The sequence below is a fragment of the Drosophila takahashii genome, chromosome 3R, assembly GCF_030179915.1.
Source record: "Drosophila takahashii strain IR98-3 E-12201 chromosome 3R, DtakHiC1v2, whole genome shotgun sequence".
In the NCBI taxonomy this organism is placed as follows: Eukaryota; Metazoa; Arthropoda; class Insecta; order Diptera; family Drosophilidae; genus Drosophila; species Drosophila takahashii.
This window is the reverse complement of record NC_091681.1, coordinates 31,151,838-31,167,645: the sequence shown is the minus strand read 5'-3', so window position 1 is coordinate 31,167,645 and position 15,808 is coordinate 31,151,838. Positions and strand designations below refer to the sequence as shown.

The window sequence follows — 15,808 nt, the reverse complement described above, 5'->3', positions numbered from 1 at the left end:
CTTTATTTTTGGTTTTATATTGCAAATTGATTTTTAAAACATCTACTTAAAGATATTAAAAATTTACTTAAAATGCAATATTTTTCAGATGGTGACAGAAAGTATTCAGTTCAAAGATGCTTCAGAAATAAAATAAGAATTCTTAGTTATAATCCCAATATCCCTTATCCCCAAATTCATTTGCCACTCAAAAGCTATTTAAAATCAGGCGGTTTGGCGTCAACAGTTCGTAAAACTATAAAAAGGCAAGCTTTTAAGCTCTTTGAGCCAACAGAACAACCCACAAAACACACCACACTGGTTCTTTACAGTCGGATTTTACAGAAATGCAATGGTTTTAAGTCACTTTTTTGCCACTGGGTCAGTGATTCCGACTTTGAGATTGATTAATATTGATTAATCCGAGCGCGGAGAGGGACAGCTGGGAACTCAATTGAGAAATCCCAACTCGTCCTTGGCAGCTGAACATCTTGAACCTTGAATGTTGAATGCTGAAGGCTTTTTGTATGTCAATGCACTTGGAATTAAAAGCCCAAAGGAGCAAGCCCTCTTCCAAGGAGCGCCCTTTGAGATGGATGTGTGTTCGAAAGGTGGAAAAAGGGGTTCAATGGGGCTCCGGGCGGAATGGAAGTGGGAATGGGAATCATCATCAGCGTACGTGTTCAAGTTGTACGGGGTTTTTCAGCGGGGCCAATGCACTCTGCTCACATTTCTCAAAGGGAAGGCAACGGGGTTCCAAGGAATTTCGAAATTAAAGCCACAACTGCGGAGGGAAACTCATTAAGTGCAAATTAATTAGTGGGCATAACTGAAGGTACGTGAGATGCCGTTCTATAATAATATCCAGTTATAAATTACTTTTTGATAACAGAATAAAAAATCTTATAAAGAATACAACCACAAATTTAATAGAAAAATAGGATTACCCACACTGATATTTTTTATGGGATTTATATATTTATTATAAAGACAGCGATTTATTTATAAACAAAGTACAAACGCGAATTCTTCAGAAAAATGGGATACAATTTTCAAAAGCACTTATCATGATTTCTCTCAGTACAAAATGCTGCACTCAATGATACATTGGCCTCCAACAGAACTCCTGCCTTATTTAGCTTCTCAAGAGCCCTCGTGAGTTATGTGCACAATTTTCTCTGCGGCACGAGAAAAAAGGGAAAGAGCTCATTTCCCTCGAAAGGTTGCACTTTCACTGCCTCCACAACGGAAACGTCAAGATTGTGGGCAAAAATCTATATATTATAGGAATCTACATGAATCTACATATAATAAAATTCAAAGCTAATCTTAACCGCAATCAGAAAGATAATTCAAAATCATAAAAACCAAGACATTCAATACTGATTTTCTTTATGGTATCAGATAAGATAGCAGGTGGAGTAAATTAAATGTACTCACTTTAGATAATGATTTTATGAATTAAAACAAAATTTATTATATTGTCAGCTGAGTTGCCGAATCACTGAAGAATCTGATTAGTCGAAGCTCAGACATTTGTTGCTTATTTTTGTTTACCTTTAAGTATTTAGCACTTGCAAATTTACAGCCCTTGAATGAGATAAGACCAGTGCTTCTTTTGTATAAAAAGGCTGTAGATTCTAGGATTCCTCATCATTCAATCGCCTTGATCGAAATGAAACTGTTCGTATTCCTGGCCTTGGCCGTGGCCGCAGCTTCGGCTGTTCCGGCTCCCGCCCAGAAGCTCTCCCCAGTGCCCATGAAGGACATCCAGGGTCGCATCACCAACGGCTACCCGGCCTACGAGGGCAAGGTGCCCTATATTGTGGGACTCCTCTTCAGCGGCAACGGCAACTGGTGGTGCGGTGGCTCCATCATCGGCAACACCTGGGTCCTGACCGCCGCCCACTGCACCAACGGTGCCAGCGGAGTGACCATCAACTACGGAGCCAGCATCCGCACCCAGCCGCAGTACACCCACTGGGTGGGCAGTGGCGACATCGTTCAGCACCATCACTACAACAGCGGCAACCTGCACAACGACATTTCTTTGATCCGCACTCCCCACGTGGACTTCTGGAGCCTGGTCAACAAGGTGGAGCTGCCTAGCTTCAACGATCGCTACCAGGACTACGCTGGATGGTGGGCCCTCGCCTCCGGATGGGGCGGCACCTACGATGGCAGTCCCCTGCCCGATTGGCTCCAGGCCGTTGATGTCCAGATCCTGTCTCACAGCGACTGCAGCCGCACCTGGTCCCTCCACGACAACATGATCTGCATCAACACCGATGGCGGCAAGTCGACCTGCGGCGGCGACTCCGGCGGTCCCCTGGTCACACACGACGGCAACAAACTGGTCGGAGTTACCTCCTTCGGCTCCTCCGCTGGCTGCCAGTCCGGACACCCCGCCGTCTTCAGCCGCGTCACCGGATACCTTGAATGGATCCGCGACAACACCGGCATCTCCTACTAAGCAGCTGATGGCTCACCCATTTTCGGGGGGCTCTTTAATAAATGATAAAGCATATAAAGCAATGGGTGTTTTCTATTCAATCTATAGGGATATGGTGATAGCAATCCATTGGCAATTAAGCTACGAGCAGGGTTTGGAAAATAACACACACTGTAAAAAAATTGTGTTATTATCATGTTAATTGTCAAAGTGTTGAGTTCAAAAAAAGTTATTGACTTGTGTGTAAAAAATTGTATCCTACATATGTTAGAAACATAAATAACACACACATGTCATTTGTGTTATTTACACGACGAGTTTTTTACACAGCGTGTTTTTAACACAATGAGTTTTTATTGTTTTAATTGTATGTTGATAACGCATAGTTATAACAAAGTTACAAAGCAATGAGGTCTCCAGCCTTTCTATTCAAAAGAGGCTCTGTTCTTATCTCATTCAAGTTTGTAAAACTCGAGGCCTGTAAATTTTAACTCAGTTATCATCGTGTCCAGTCTCTCCTGCTGATAAGTTGGCCGCAAGTGCCTCCTTTGCTAAAATTATGGCCCATATTTAAAGTGGAATGACGTGTGCCTAATTTGCAACCTGTTTTATAGGCTGTCAATAACATTTTTGTAGAAGATATTACTGTTCAGATATTATTATCAGAATACAAGATTAACTACCAGATGCCTATTTCTACTGGAAATAAAAAAAAGGAAATTAAGAAACATTTAAAAATTCCCTTTTGTTAAAAGACAACAAATAACATAAACTTCTTCTGGTTTTTCATTGCATTTGTATTAAGTTGATACAAGTCTCTTGAAATTAAATTTATTAAAAACAAACCAAGTTATTGATAGAAGAGAAAATTGTAATTTTAATAGTAAATGCCGGTCTCCTCCTTGATCCATTCCAGGTACTTGGTGACCCTAGTGAAGCCAGCCGGACCACCAACCTGGCAGCCGTAATCGGAGACAAACGAGGTGATTCCAATGAGCTTGTCACCTTCCTTGGTGACCAGAGGACCACCGGAGTCACCCTGGCAGGTGGCCTTTCCGTCTGGAGTTTCCACACAGATGGTGTTCTCGGAGGCGGTTTCGGTTCCATAGTAGGCCTGGCACTCCGACACAGAGATCACCTTCAGGTCCACAACTCGCAGATCCTCCACCACATTGCTGCCATCGTAAATGGCTCCCCATCCGGAGGCCTGAACCCAGCTGTTCTCATAGGAATTATAGCGATCATCCAAACTGGGCAGCTCGATCTTGTTGACCAGACTGTAGAAATCCACATGGGGAGTTCTGATCAAAGCCAAATCGTGATCAAGTCCCACGTAATGGGGATACCTGATGAAGTTATCCTTGCTGACGGTGTGACGGAAGGCAGGTTCGTTGTAGTTAATGGCACCGTAGTACAGGGAAGCTTCATCGGCACTGAAGAGATATAAAATATATTAATGGGATGTTTGAAATACCATTTTTAGGACTTACCCAGCGGTACAATGGGCGGCAGTCAGAACCCAAGTGTTGCCAATAATGGATCCTCCACACCACCACCAGTTTCCATTGCTATTCAGGCTGATTCCCACGATATAGGGCACCTGACCCTCGGTCGCCTGATTTCCATTGGTGATCCTACCCTCGATGCTCCTTCCATCCTTGATCTCCAGATCCCGCGGATGGACAACCGAGTGGGGCAAAGTTAGGGCGCTACAGACCCCGAGGAAAACAGCGAGCGACAAGAGCGTAAGACCCCTCATTTTTGAAGACTAAACCGCTTCGATGGTGGTCCGAACATTATATAGCCTAGCCGAAATCTTATCGCGCATGTGCCGCTACCTTAGTGAATTTTATCAATGAAAAGGTTTAATTTATATTAGCACATACTTTAGCTGGAGTGTTTGACAAGAGTATTAGCTTGGGGAAAATAATTGAATAGGTACTTGTTTCAATTCCAGATTAATAACAATATTATAAAATATTAAAAACAATATAAATGATTTTTTGATTTCATAATGCAATTTTATTCAATGACAAATGCTTTTTTAGACATCAATTAATAGTAAATGCCAGTCTCCTCCTTGATCCATTCAAGGTAATTGGTCACTCGAGTGAAACCAGCGGGAGCTCCGGATTGGCAGCCATAAATGGAACCGAATGAAGTAACTCCTATTAATTTGTCACCTTCCTTGGTGACCAGCGGACCACCGGAATCACCCTGGCAGGTGGACTTTCCATCGGGAGTATCCACGCAGATTACATTATCGGTGGCTGTGTAAGTTCCATAGTATGCCTGGCATTCCGAAACGGAGATTACCCTGACATCCACCACTCGCAGGTCCTCCACCACATTGCTGCCATCGTAAATGGCTCCCCATCCGGCGGCCTGAGCCCAGTTGTTTTCGAAGGAACTATAGCGATCATCCAGACTTGGCAGCTCGATCTTGTTGACCAGACTGTTGAAATCCACATGGGGTGTTCTGATCAAAGCCAAATCGTGATCGTTTCCAACATAGTGGGGATATCTGATGAAGTTGTCACTACTAACTGTGTGCCGGAAGGCGGGTTCATTGTAGTTGATGGCACCATAGTACAGTGAAGCTTCATCGGCACTGAGGAGATATAAAATATATTAATGGGATGTTAGATAAATCATTTTTAAACCTACCCAGCGGTACAGTGGGCGGCAGTGAGAACCCAAGTGTTTCCGATTATGGATCCACCGCACCACCACCAATTTCCATTGCTATTCAGGCTGACTCCCACGATATAGGGAACCTGACCCTCAGTCGCCTCATTGCCATTCGTAATCCTGCCCTCGATGCTGTGATGTGCGACCTTTAGATCCCGTGGGTGGACAATCGAGTGGGGTACAGTGAAGCCACTGCAGAGCCCAAAAAGGGCTGCCAGCAAGAGTACGAATGCCTTCATTTTGGTACACTGAAAAACCTCCATTGGTGGTCACAGTTTTATATAGCCCTAATGATATCATTATCAATGCAAATATAAACTGCTAAATCTAATCAAGCTTGTATGGTGTCACTAAATCATTTTAATTTATAGGTAATACTAAGTACCTTGACTGTGTGACTGATAGAATGAGTTCAGTACATTGGTAAAAATTATTCGTTAATGAAAAATACAAAAAAAATGCTTGATAAATATTTGTATTTTTATTTAATAGTTTCGACAGTAAAATGTGTCACAACAACCTAAATGAATTGAAAACTTCAAAGTTAAACCCTTAAACATAGAAAAATCCATCAAGGGTCATGTGATATCCTTGAAGTACAACAGGAAATAGGAAAACTGAAAAGCAAATACGATTATGGCAATAAAAAGGGAAGTCCAGTTTCGAAACTATGTGTACATATTCCGCAGCAGTTCCTCTTAAAGAGCGTCGATGTTGTGTGAAACCCAATATAGGTTCTTAGGAAAACCCGCAAACGGAGTGGGTGGACTAGTCCACTCATTAAGAATCTATTGGGAATGTTTACGTGCATTCCCCATTGCTCCCTAAATCGAAATGTGCAACATCTCGGGGCAGGAAACTCACCACACGGAACGGAGAGCTATTAAAAAGCGACCCCCAAACGAATGGTGAGTCAGTTCCCGACTTGTCGTCCAGGCATTCAGACCCCATTCGCAAGGATAACGCGCAAGGACCCCTACGAATATTACGAACAATTAATAATACAATTAAAAGTTTAGCGCGCGTTCATCTCATACACAAATATAACTCGATTCCTACAGGCAGTTCAAAGAACAAGTATTAAATTAAATTACTGCTGGTGTACAATATCCTGGAAGTACAAAAACAAAGGCGAATACGGGTACGGGGATACACGATATACCCTTTACAGCAAGTGAGTGACCGGACTCAAAGAAGTCCTTTAAAGGATTGTGTGTTGTTTGCCGTGCACGATGCCCATAACAACTGGGTTCGCGATTGCCGTTTAAGGTGGGGCGATTAAGTCACGCTCTTGCTATATCAACATCATCATGCGGAAAGTCCCTTCATTGGGAGTAATGACATCGTGACCAACACGGAACTATAAACTCAAGAAATTAAAACATAAAAATCGAATAATTATTAAACCCTAAATTATACGAGCAAGAGGTGTTATAATTAAATATCTTTTTATAAGGATAATAATTTTTAATGCGAAACTATAAATTTAAGAAAGAATAACAATTTAATAATTACTTATTCATGGGTTTAGGAGCAAGAGGTGTGGTAAAATCTTAATTAGATTAAGCTAAGTATTTATTACGAATCTATAACAGCTTTTTAATGCTGATTTTAGTAATTCCTCAATTAGATTTCTTGTTTCAACAGAATTTAAATATTGTTTCAATATTGACCTATAGCTATAAACTCATGTCAGCATTACTACATTTAGGCAAACCATTTCGAAAATGGAAATATTTCACTTTTAAATTAAAGCTTTAAAAATATAAAATTTAAGTTTAAATTTAATTCACATATTTAGTTTCTGATATTTGCTAAAAATATTTCAGTTGCTTTTTAGCTAGCACCAAAAGTACAATAGAGGAAAACAGAATGTTCCGCATCAGCACCAAAAGAGAAATTCGCCTGTCTCGAAGTGACTAGGTCGTCTATCCTAGATTATAATCCCCTAGAGAATCATCAGGATGCACCAGGTTCTGAGCTACGAGACGGCGGTGCGGGCCAACAGCTCTCGCGAATTCCGCGAATATGTCTCCAAGCGAACCTGTGCCTCCCTGGTCCTAACGATTGCCTTCTTCATGCTGATAACAGGTGAGTGAAGTGAATGCAGGAGGCACTCGGTTAAATCAAAGGACATTTCCTAACGAGTCACGCTTGTTTTGCAGGATACTTGCTGGGCAATTTTGTGGCCGAGCGCAAGTACCACATACGCCAGATGATGATGACAAAGGGCGTCGTTAAGGATGTAAATGGCGAAAGGAGCGTGAGCCTGAATAGCGCGGAATATGCCAGCCTGCAGGAGCTGCAGACATATCAGAAGGCCAAGGGACAGCTGCTGAAGTCCGCCCAGGAGCTCGATAAACTGCAGCAGCAGGAGGAGAGCGAACAATACCTGGCCACCTCGCTGAACACCGAGATCTTCAACAGGTACATATCCTGCACGCAGGACATACCGCCCAACACGATCATCGCGACTAGCCAGTTCACCGAGCAACTGATCGACAACACGCTGGCCAGGCAGCGCCACTGCATGAGGATCATCCAGGTGGTCATCGACAATCACCTGGCCAACAGTCAGCTCTAGATTCCAGGTTCCAGATTCCGGGATTACGGGATTACAGGATTTATGGTTTAGCGGGCCAACGTTCGAAACTTATTCACTTATGTATGTGCTTTTAGGTGTGCTCAATGTGTGTGTTCCCAGCTAAATAGAAAATAATTTTTTGTAATTTACAAAACCTTTTTATACATGTCTGCATTAAAAGAAAAAAACCTTAAATAGATGTTGGAAACAGAAAGAATAATTTCTTATTATATGGTTATATTTATAAATTATTATACATTATATTCCCGATACATTGAATTTACACCCTTAATTGGTAAAAAATGCCCTGCACTGTTGAAAACCCATTCTTCTAGGGAAATCACATCATCATCAGAAAACAAGAGATACAAATATTTGAGAGTTGCTCCCAGGAAGAAACTTCTTTGCACGTCATCCGGTTCCGCAGATCTGTTATAAACATCCATAATACCAGTATATCCTTGGGGTATTCGGCAGTATTTCTCTATTGCTAGAACAATCTGCAATCCCCAAACACGATATTTGTAATCATGAGTCAGTCGCCATAGCACCAAGTAGCTTTCCACGACCTCTGGTCGTAACATATAGTAGTTCCTCTGAAGGGGAACTATTTCCCTTTGGCTTTCTTCGGTAAATGCGAATAGATCCGGACCCAATCCCGTTGAAGAACCCCAATAAATGTCATGGCACGTGTCTGTTAGTCCAATGCCAATCTCGGCATACTTCTCCCAGTGATTCATCAAGGTTTCTGCGGCTCCCAGGACAAAAAGAGCGCCAGCAAAACAATCAGAGTGTTTCATTCGATGGGTAAGAGTACTTTTTCTCAGCTCCGTTACATAGGTGACACCCTTTTTATCTATGATAACCAGATTTTGCGCTATAGACAGCAGAAAGTCCCTTAATATATCACCACTTTGAGGATCAACTTTACCGGTTTGCATCCATGACTTAAGCAGCGTATCATAATATCGGTTCATCGAGCAGTTGTGGTTTTCCCATTTACCATATTTTGTGCAAAAGGCATTGGGATATAGACCATTCAATTTCTCGGTTTTTGCTATCCTCTGTCGAATTCCCTCCACACGATCCTTGTAAACTGAAGATCCAGTGATTTCGCTGAGGTAAAAGAACTCCAAGTGCAAGGCTCCAAATTCGGAAATGCGAGACACGTCATCCAGATACTTTGTGAGGGTGCTGCCTTCCTTTGGAACCACAAGTCTTCTGGGTATTCCGGTTTCCGTTTCGAAGGCAGGCAGAATTTTATTGGCAATATGGATGGCCTTATCTTTGTAAAGGGGATCTCCAGTGAGCGAGTAGAGTGTTAGCATAGGACAGAGCAGCCTGGAAGTTAGCTCAAAAACAGGCAAAGCTTCATCAACACGATCCAAACTGAAAGACTTTTCTATCCAATTGCGTGAACGCTTTAGTTCTTTGTTCAGACCCATTAAATGCAGCGTATCCAAGCTTTCTATAATAGTTGCTCCGAGTTTGTAGGCTCCAAAGTCACCAGCCACATGGACGCGTCCTGAAATCGGACGATATTCATTTGCGCCCCATACAGAACGGGCATAATTTCTCCAAGCGTGCAGCATCATCTCCTTAATCTTCTGCCGCATCTCAACGGGATTTATGTCCTCTATTAATATTACTTCTTCTTCCTGAAACGATTCCCTTATCAATGTCCTGCACTGAATATAGGTAAATACTATCACGACGAATGTAAGAATTCCGGTAGCAATAATCCCGATTCTTGATGCGGTATTTGCTGTATACCATTTAAAATGCGCTCGTCGAATTGCGAAATGAATGAAATACATTCTGAAACTCAGTAAGTTTGCCTTAGAAGTAAAGTTGACCGGCATTTGTGTAACCTAGCAGACCGAACTACTGGCGTTAGTTTCTGGACACTTGATTAAACATTTGAGTTCGCTTTGTTATAGAGTTTACTTCATATGTCTAAAGTAAGTTTCATTGAGTTAAATTGGGTAAAATTTACAACGGCATCGTTTATATAAATACATTTTTAATATTTTTTAGGTTGAATATTTAATAGACCTATTTCAAATCTACTGTGTAGAGATAATATTGCGCATTTGCCGAATGGCCGTCACCAGACGCGGTTCGCATCCACTGCTGAGGGTTAGGTACTGATCCGGAGCAGCCTTTAGCAGCGTGAGGATCTGGGACAACTGCAGGTTGATGGACAAACCGAGCTCCTCAAGAACATTCGAGAGGTATTCAATGTCCACGCTGAGCTGAGTGGCCGACGAGGCCGGCAGCGACTTGATTTGCAGTATTTGCGCCTGGTACAAAACGCAGCATTGCTCGACAACCAAGGAAAGCAGTACGTCGGCACAGGGAATGGCTTGCGTATACTTAATGTTGCACACTTCGAGCGCCTGTTTAAGCAGAGAAGAAGGCGAGAGCAGCAGTGGTTCCAAGTGCTGCGGCAAGGTGAGCAGATACTGACCAATCTGGGTGATGCTCTCCTGCGGCGCAAAACTAAACGAAGGCATATCAATGCCCGAGGCGGTGTGATCCTGGACAGGCGGTCGAATGTGCGCCAAGTGCGTCTCAATGGGTTGCAGTAATATATTCAGCGTTATGTCGTGTGTATCGGCAAAGTGACTTTTTAAAGTAGCATAAATCTGCGGAAAGATACCCAGGCTATCCTGGGTGGCCTCCGACTTCTTTTGCTGATAATCAGCTATGCTGTTCAACAGCTGCGTGCGAGCCGCATGATCGCAGGTCTGGAAAATGCTCAAAGGTCCTCGATTGGTTGGTTTGGTCAGCTTGTTGGCCAAACTGGCCATGCGTGTGTGCAAATCCTGTTCGAATTGATGCAGCTGCACCTGAAAGTCGGCCAGACATTGCAACTGCGACATGGTGTACTGCAGCAGGGACCAGTTTTCACTCTGCGCCGCATAACTGCTGGAACCCAAACTCAATCCAATCTGCCTTTGGATACGGCCAAAGCTCTCCAGCTGACGCTTGAAGATGCCATTGAGCAGGGTGATAAGTTTGCAAAGAGCCAAGTCACTTGTGATAGAGGCACAACGTTCGCAGGCCTCCTTTAGCCACTCGTAGAGCTTCCGGGTGCTCTCCTCCAGATGACGCACACCATCGCTGGGAGTGGCCTGCGTGGACGAAAGGCGATCCACCTGAAATGTTTTATAAATAATAAATCGAATAACTTATATATGACATTGCCTTACCTGCGTGGATAGCTGCGTTTCCTCGAGACGGGGATATTGTTGTATAAACTTGTGGAAATACTCAAAAATTGCCTCGCCCAAAAGACGGTGCAGTTCCTCGGACAAAGTAATATGCGATTGCTCCAGCAAGGAGTTCAAGTGAAGCACAAAACTATGATTAACCTGGGCAAACAAGGCCAGCATCTCCAATCTTTCATTGGAGGTCTTCAGAAGCTGTAGGATGTGGGCATCCCGCGTAGGTTGCAATGCCGGCAGCAGTTCGGCAATGACCAAAAAGGGCTGCAAGTTGTCCTCGCCAAAGAGATTGGAGCACCACTTGACCTGCCGCTGGCAGTGCTCCAGCAGCTGATCGTAGTAGAGAGTGAGGAACTGTTGCTGCTGCGTCTGTGAGTGATCCGTGCCCTGCAGCTCCAGCGTTTGTTTCCACTGCTGCTGCCAGAAGTTCTTTTGCACAGCGCGGTAATATTGCTGCAGCTGCGGCAGCCGCTGAATGCTGGTGAAGATCTGTACATAATGCTGGGCCTGCTCCGTGTTGCCCTCGGCGAAGCACTGAACTACGCTGGGTGAGGCCAGCGCCTCCAGGCGGTTCTTAAAGTCCTCCACTTGGGTCTGCCTTTCGGCATGTCCTGGCAGTTGCTCCTGGGCATGCAGGGATTTTTGCAGGGCTATTAACTTGTCGCAGACCCCCTGGAAAAGAAGGATAAGGATTAGATTTTCATTGTATTTCTGTTGTTTACCTTACCTTCAGATCATTGCGTTCGAAACCATCTTCCAGTTCGGCCAGCAGGTTTCCCCAGCCATCCGACTCCTGCAGCGACTCCTTGGCCACCTGGAGCTTCTGGCTCTTGGTGTTCAGTCGCTCCAAGGTGGCCATGCACTCGCCGGTTTCGTTCTGCACCGCAGCCACCTCCAAACGCATGGCGCTCATCTTCTCCTGCAACCGGCGAACATCTCCTTGCAGGGCGGCCGACTCCTTGGCGATCCGTGGCATGCTGGCCACCACCTGGCGACTGGACTCCTCCACGGCATTGTTTACCTGGGAATGGGAGATATTATTATTAGCAAACCAAACAGCTGGCGGATGAGTAGCTCCCAATTACGTTGAATATGTACAGCTGCAGCTTGGCCACGTAGCTCCGGATGAAGGCGGAGGCGGCGTCACTGTCGTCCTGGCCATTCTCCTCCACGAACTTCTTGTAGTTGGCGTTTATCCACTCCGCAGGACTAAAATTTGGCCCCGAAAGAGCCGACACATCCATGGTGCACTTGCTTTCGTTTGGTGACGTTGATCTAAACAGTATGACCGTTTCAGGGGAGTTGAAACTTAACACAGAAATGGGATGTTGAAATGCGGATGCGGATATTTTAAATCTATGTGTGTTTTTAAACTAATTGTCAGAATTATCTAAACATTTTACTTATTATAATTAATTATTTGTATTTATTTTTTACTATTTTAGTTGCTTAAATTTTGAAAATCAAAGTATTGTACTGACCGGAATATTGTAATCTAGTGCTTCTTTTAAATCCTAAAATAATATATTGTTTAAAACGCAATTCAAATCATTTTTGTGCATTAAAAATATTAGTAATATTTATGCATATGATGTGCGGATGTTGTGCGGATATCTCATCCGAGCAGTTTATCAAGGCGATATGGTATTTTAGGGGGACAATCTCTGCGGGCACACTGCAAAAAATACAATTTATTTTCCCAGGGAGTTTTTTGGATTTACGTTTAGTTTATTTGGTTTGTAAAACATGTCACTTGGTAATGCCGATCCTTGGCACTTGAATAACACATTGGTTGAGCAAGGAAGCACAGAGACGGCGGAAAAGGGCGACACTTTCGAGGATAACTTTACCACGCCCCCCGGAAAAGAGAGCGACTTGGAAAAGGAGGTGAAAATCGAGCCCCTGCCGGATTCCAGCGACTATCTGAAGTTACTAGGTGAGCACTTGGACCAGGAAACCACCAAGCATCCCATTAAGCAACCATCTTTTCCAGAACGGAAGCTGGCCCGGGTGCAAAAGGGCAACAAACTGCTGGACAACCTGCGCGATAAGCGGCAGGATTGCATGCGGGGATTACTCTCCTCCGAGGGAGTTCCCATTTCCATATTCGAGCAGTTCCTCGAGCTAGACGCCCCCATCGAGAGCGGGCGCCTCCATCGGCACCTGCTGCCCATTCAGGCTGTAAACGTGGGCGAAACCTTCCACATCTTGGAGCACGACGCACTGCAGCAGTCGGCAGAGGAGGCAGCAGCAGAGGAGGAGCGGCGGGAGGAGCAGGAGGATCAGCCCCCTGCTGAGCACTAAACCAAATCACAATGGACTCCACGTTCGGCAAAGTCTTCATGTTCCTCACGGATCTCGCCTGGAAATCTCGGCTCACCATCCCCATAATGGTCACCACTGCTTTCCTCGTCATGGACATCCGCCTGCAGATCGAGATCAACATTCAGTCCGGGCAATTTGTGAGTGTTGCAACAGTACTTGGGTGAACTGAATTCCCGGGAACCTGAACTTTGAAACCTGTTTGTGCTGAATGTTTACTCAATTCTTAGGAAATCTGTGTGCATTTTATTTTTTAACTAAATTTGTTGTTCTATTTTACAAAATTTTAATTTATTAAAATATTTACTTACTGAGAGTAATAGCGAATAGAGCTCTGCATAAATGGATTCAATGAATTATTTTGAATTTGTTCTTTTTATATGAATGAATTAATTAGAATTTTGACAATTTCTTTTAAAGAAGAAAACCATAATTTTGTGATTAAATCTGCCTAAATTTTATTTACTAAGCAGTTAACATTGATTTGTAAAAAATGTACCACTTTTTGCTCTAAGAAAAAGCATAAAAAAAGGTAACAAATTTAAAAATTCATAAAAATGATTCATGCAATTTGAAATGAATTAGAAAAACATTCAATTTATTTCACATAGAATTGAATTAAACAAATCCGAAATTTCCAAACATACTATGATAAAACAAAAATTGAATGATTCACGCAGGCCTCTAAAAGCGAACGATAATTTAAATATTATATACAAAAGCAAAGGTTTAAAAGTTGAAATACTCAACTCAGAAGCTCTTTCCTGTTTGTCCCAATCTTACAAACACTTTCTAAATAAACCCTTACTTAATACAGAACGCCAGCGATCTGGAGGATGCCGAGGAAGGCCTCGACGATCAGTTTGGTGTCCACGACCACGGATCGGACGACGAGAGCGGCAGTGACAGCTACACGGATGAGGAGTACAACAGCGAGTACACAAATGACGATGGGAATAACAGCGAAACGTCCCACTACAGCCTGGACATTTACGATCCCTGGGGTTCGGAGGACGAAGTCGACGCCAACTATTCGCGGGAAATGCAGTTCTAAGACACAATCTAAATTCTAGACCTAAGCGGGAGTAACTAGCTTTATTTTATGTACATATACTCAGTAATATTGAGCGCCCTATTTATCCATCTCATAATTAAACAAACGTAGTTAAGTGCAACACATCTTTATTGTCCATTCTACATGTAGAGCTTGATCAACTCGTCGCTGACGGCCGAGGGCGTCAGTCTGCCCAGGTCGGTGAAGAGCAGGGTGATGTAGACAGGTGGCGTATAGTCGACCAGAGGATGCACTTTGCTCACATCGTTCAAATGCTTGCGGGAGTACTACAAATAAATGGGATCTTAGGGGTTATTCTTAGGGTTTTTTCTATATAAACTCACCTTGTACTCGTTGGGCAGATCGCGCTGGTTGAGTGGATACAGGCGACTGAACTTAAAGCTCTCGGCCAGGACGTAAAAGGGTTTCTTCATCTCCCGGGCGCACAGGCCCATGGTGTAGGTGCCAATGCGGTTGATAATCCCGCCACTTTCCACCACCGCCTCGGCGCCCACCATCACAAAGTCCACCGATTCCATCACATAGCCAGTGGCGGAGTCCAGGATCAAAGTGCAGTCAATGCCGGCGGCATTCAGGTCCTTGACCATCTCTTCGCTGTGGATGGGTAGTATTATATATAGCTTATTTCAAAGGAAATCGTACTGCAACCCACCCAGAGTTTCCTGTGCCGCCCTGCGTCACGTAAACGTGGAAGGACTTTTTGTTCTGCGAGGCCGTAATCAAGGCTTTCAGGACCACACGGGAGCGGGAGTGCGTCAGAATGCGGCAGCCATCGGTGATGAACCTCTGGGCCTGCTGGGCAATCACCTGGTTTCGGGTTTACAAGAAGGAAAAGGTAAGTGAGCTCAGGATTAGCCACCCGTTTTGAGGTGTTTTACCTGCCGGGAGTTGAGCAACTTGGTAAGGAAGATCTTGCCGCGATTCAGCATTATCTGGCGGCACTCCTCCATGTGCTTATCGTCCAGGCTGAGGGTGATGAACCGGCAGAAGAGCTCCCCGGCGGAAACAATGGCTGCAATGGACAAATCCGTGTTCCGCATGGCGGCCACCGCTTCCCTCATGGTTGTGTGGAGAATGTGAATGGTGCCAACTGGGGTATGGGTTAAACAGGTTACGGATAATCAAAAAATGCAGACTTTTATCCAACTTACACTGCTTCTTTTCCAGAATCATGAGCAGAGTCCTGATGGCCGCAATGCCAGAGGAAAGATCCTTATCCTCTTCCAAGAGCTGCAGGAAGTATTTGACCACATCTGGGTGAGGAAACTGTTAGTAAGCATTGTCCAAACCATTAACCATCCAATTAACCCACCAAAATCCTGTCCATTTTTCGTAATTTGCGGCATTTTGATGAAATTGTGAAAAGCTACCACCGCACGTTAAACGTCAACAAAATAAACAGCTGTTCGTCAAAGGCCCCTCTGCACGTTGCAATTGGCCGAGCAATCGATAAGCCATTCGATTGACCTAGACCG

At 44.0% G+C, this 15,808-nt stretch overlaps 9 protein-coding genes across 9 annotated transcripts; 4 read left to right on the top strand and 5 right to left on the bottom strand.

Moving 5' to 3' along the window:
- Positions 1-1,628: 1,628 nt before the first annotated feature.
- On the top strand, positions 1,629-2,510 carry Jon99Ciii (Jonah 99Ciii). Its single transcript, XM_017153161.2, has one exon. The coding sequence runs from the start codon at positions 1,655-1,657 to the stop codon at positions 2,450-2,452; it is 798 nt and encodes a 265-aa protein (XP_017008650.2). The 5' UTR covers positions 1,629-1,654; the 3' UTR covers positions 2,453-2,510.
- A 777-nt stretch (positions 2,511-3,287) lies between these two features.
- LOC108065262 (serine protease 3) lies at positions 3,288-4,190 on the bottom strand. Its single transcript, XM_017153191.3, has 2 exons — positions 3,922-4,190; positions 3,288-3,864 (listed from the first exon to the last, which is right to left on the bottom strand). The coding sequence occupies exons 1-2, from the start codon at positions 4,188-4,190 to the stop codon at positions 3,309-3,311; spliced, it is 825 nt and encodes a 274-aa protein (XP_017008680.2). The 3' UTR covers positions 3,288-3,308.
- A 239-nt stretch (positions 4,191-4,429) lies between these two features.
- LOC108065243 (serine protease 3-like) lies at positions 4,430-5,362 on the bottom strand. The gene is made up of 2 exons (XM_017153167.3): positions 5,099-5,362; positions 4,430-5,042 (listed from the first exon to the last, which is right to left on the bottom strand). The coding sequence occupies exons 1-2, from the start codon at positions 5,359-5,361 to the stop codon at positions 4,487-4,489; spliced, it is 819 nt and encodes a 272-aa protein (XP_017008656.2). The 5' UTR covers position 5,362; the 3' UTR covers positions 4,430-4,486.
- Positions 5,363-7,042: 1,680 nt separating this feature from the next.
- Positions 7,043-7,905, top strand: LOC108065285 (uncharacterized). Its single transcript, XM_044395709.2, has 2 exons — positions 7,043-7,213; positions 7,288-7,905. The coding sequence occupies exons 1-2, from the start codon at positions 7,087-7,089 to the stop codon at positions 7,704-7,706; spliced, it is 546 nt and encodes a 181-aa protein (XP_044251644.1). The 5' UTR covers positions 7,043-7,086; the 3' UTR covers positions 7,707-7,905.
- Positions 7,906-7,942: 37 nt separating this feature from the next.
- Positions 7,943-9,568, bottom strand: alpha-Man-Ic (alpha-Mannosidase class I c). Its single transcript, XM_017153140.3, has one exon. The coding sequence runs from the start codon at positions 9,566-9,568 to the stop codon at positions 7,958-7,960; it is 1,611 nt and encodes a 536-aa protein (XP_017008629.3). The 3' UTR covers positions 7,943-7,957.
- Positions 9,569-9,631: 63 nt separating this feature from the next.
- Cog7 (conserved oligomeric Golgi complex subunit 7) lies at positions 9,632-12,259 on the bottom strand. The gene is made up of 4 exons (XM_017153392.3): positions 12,022-12,259; positions 11,664-11,957; positions 10,922-11,608; positions 9,632-10,867 (listed from the first exon to the last, which is right to left on the bottom strand). The coding sequence occupies exons 1-4, from the start codon at positions 12,178-12,180 to the stop codon at positions 9,773-9,775; spliced, it is 2,235 nt and encodes a 744-aa protein (XP_017008881.2). The 5' UTR covers positions 12,181-12,259; the 3' UTR covers positions 9,632-9,772.
- Positions 12,260-12,616: 357 nt separating this feature from the next.
- On the top strand, positions 12,617-13,240 carry LOC108065433 (uncharacterized). The gene is made up of 2 exons (XM_017153428.3): positions 12,617-12,872; positions 12,930-13,240. Exons 1-2 carry the CDS (start codon positions 12,683-12,685, stop codon positions 13,238-13,240), a joined length of 501 nt encoding a protein of 166 aa, XP_017008917.2. The 5' UTR covers positions 12,617-12,682.
- An 11-nt stretch (positions 13,241-13,251) lies between these two features.
- LOC108065434 (uncharacterized) lies at positions 13,252-14,433 on the top strand. Its single transcript, XM_017153429.3, has 2 exons — positions 13,252-13,398; positions 14,076-14,433. The coding sequence occupies exons 1-2, from the start codon at positions 13,252-13,254 to the stop codon at positions 14,310-14,312; spliced, it is 384 nt and encodes a 127-aa protein (XP_017008918.1). The 3' UTR covers positions 14,313-14,433.
- Positions 14,424-15,805, bottom strand: eIF2Balpha (eukaryotic translation initiation factor 2B subunit alpha). The gene is made up of 6 exons (XM_017153427.3): positions 15,646-15,805; positions 15,485-15,586; positions 15,212-15,423; positions 14,986-15,140; positions 14,657-14,927; positions 14,424-14,599 (listed from the first exon to the last, which is right to left on the bottom strand). The coding sequence occupies exons 1-6, from the start codon at positions 15,677-15,679 to the stop codon at positions 14,453-14,455; spliced, it is 921 nt and encodes a 306-aa protein (XP_017008916.3). The 5' UTR covers positions 15,680-15,805; the 3' UTR covers positions 14,424-14,452.
- Between the last annotated feature and the right edge of the window lie 3 nt (positions 15,806-15,808).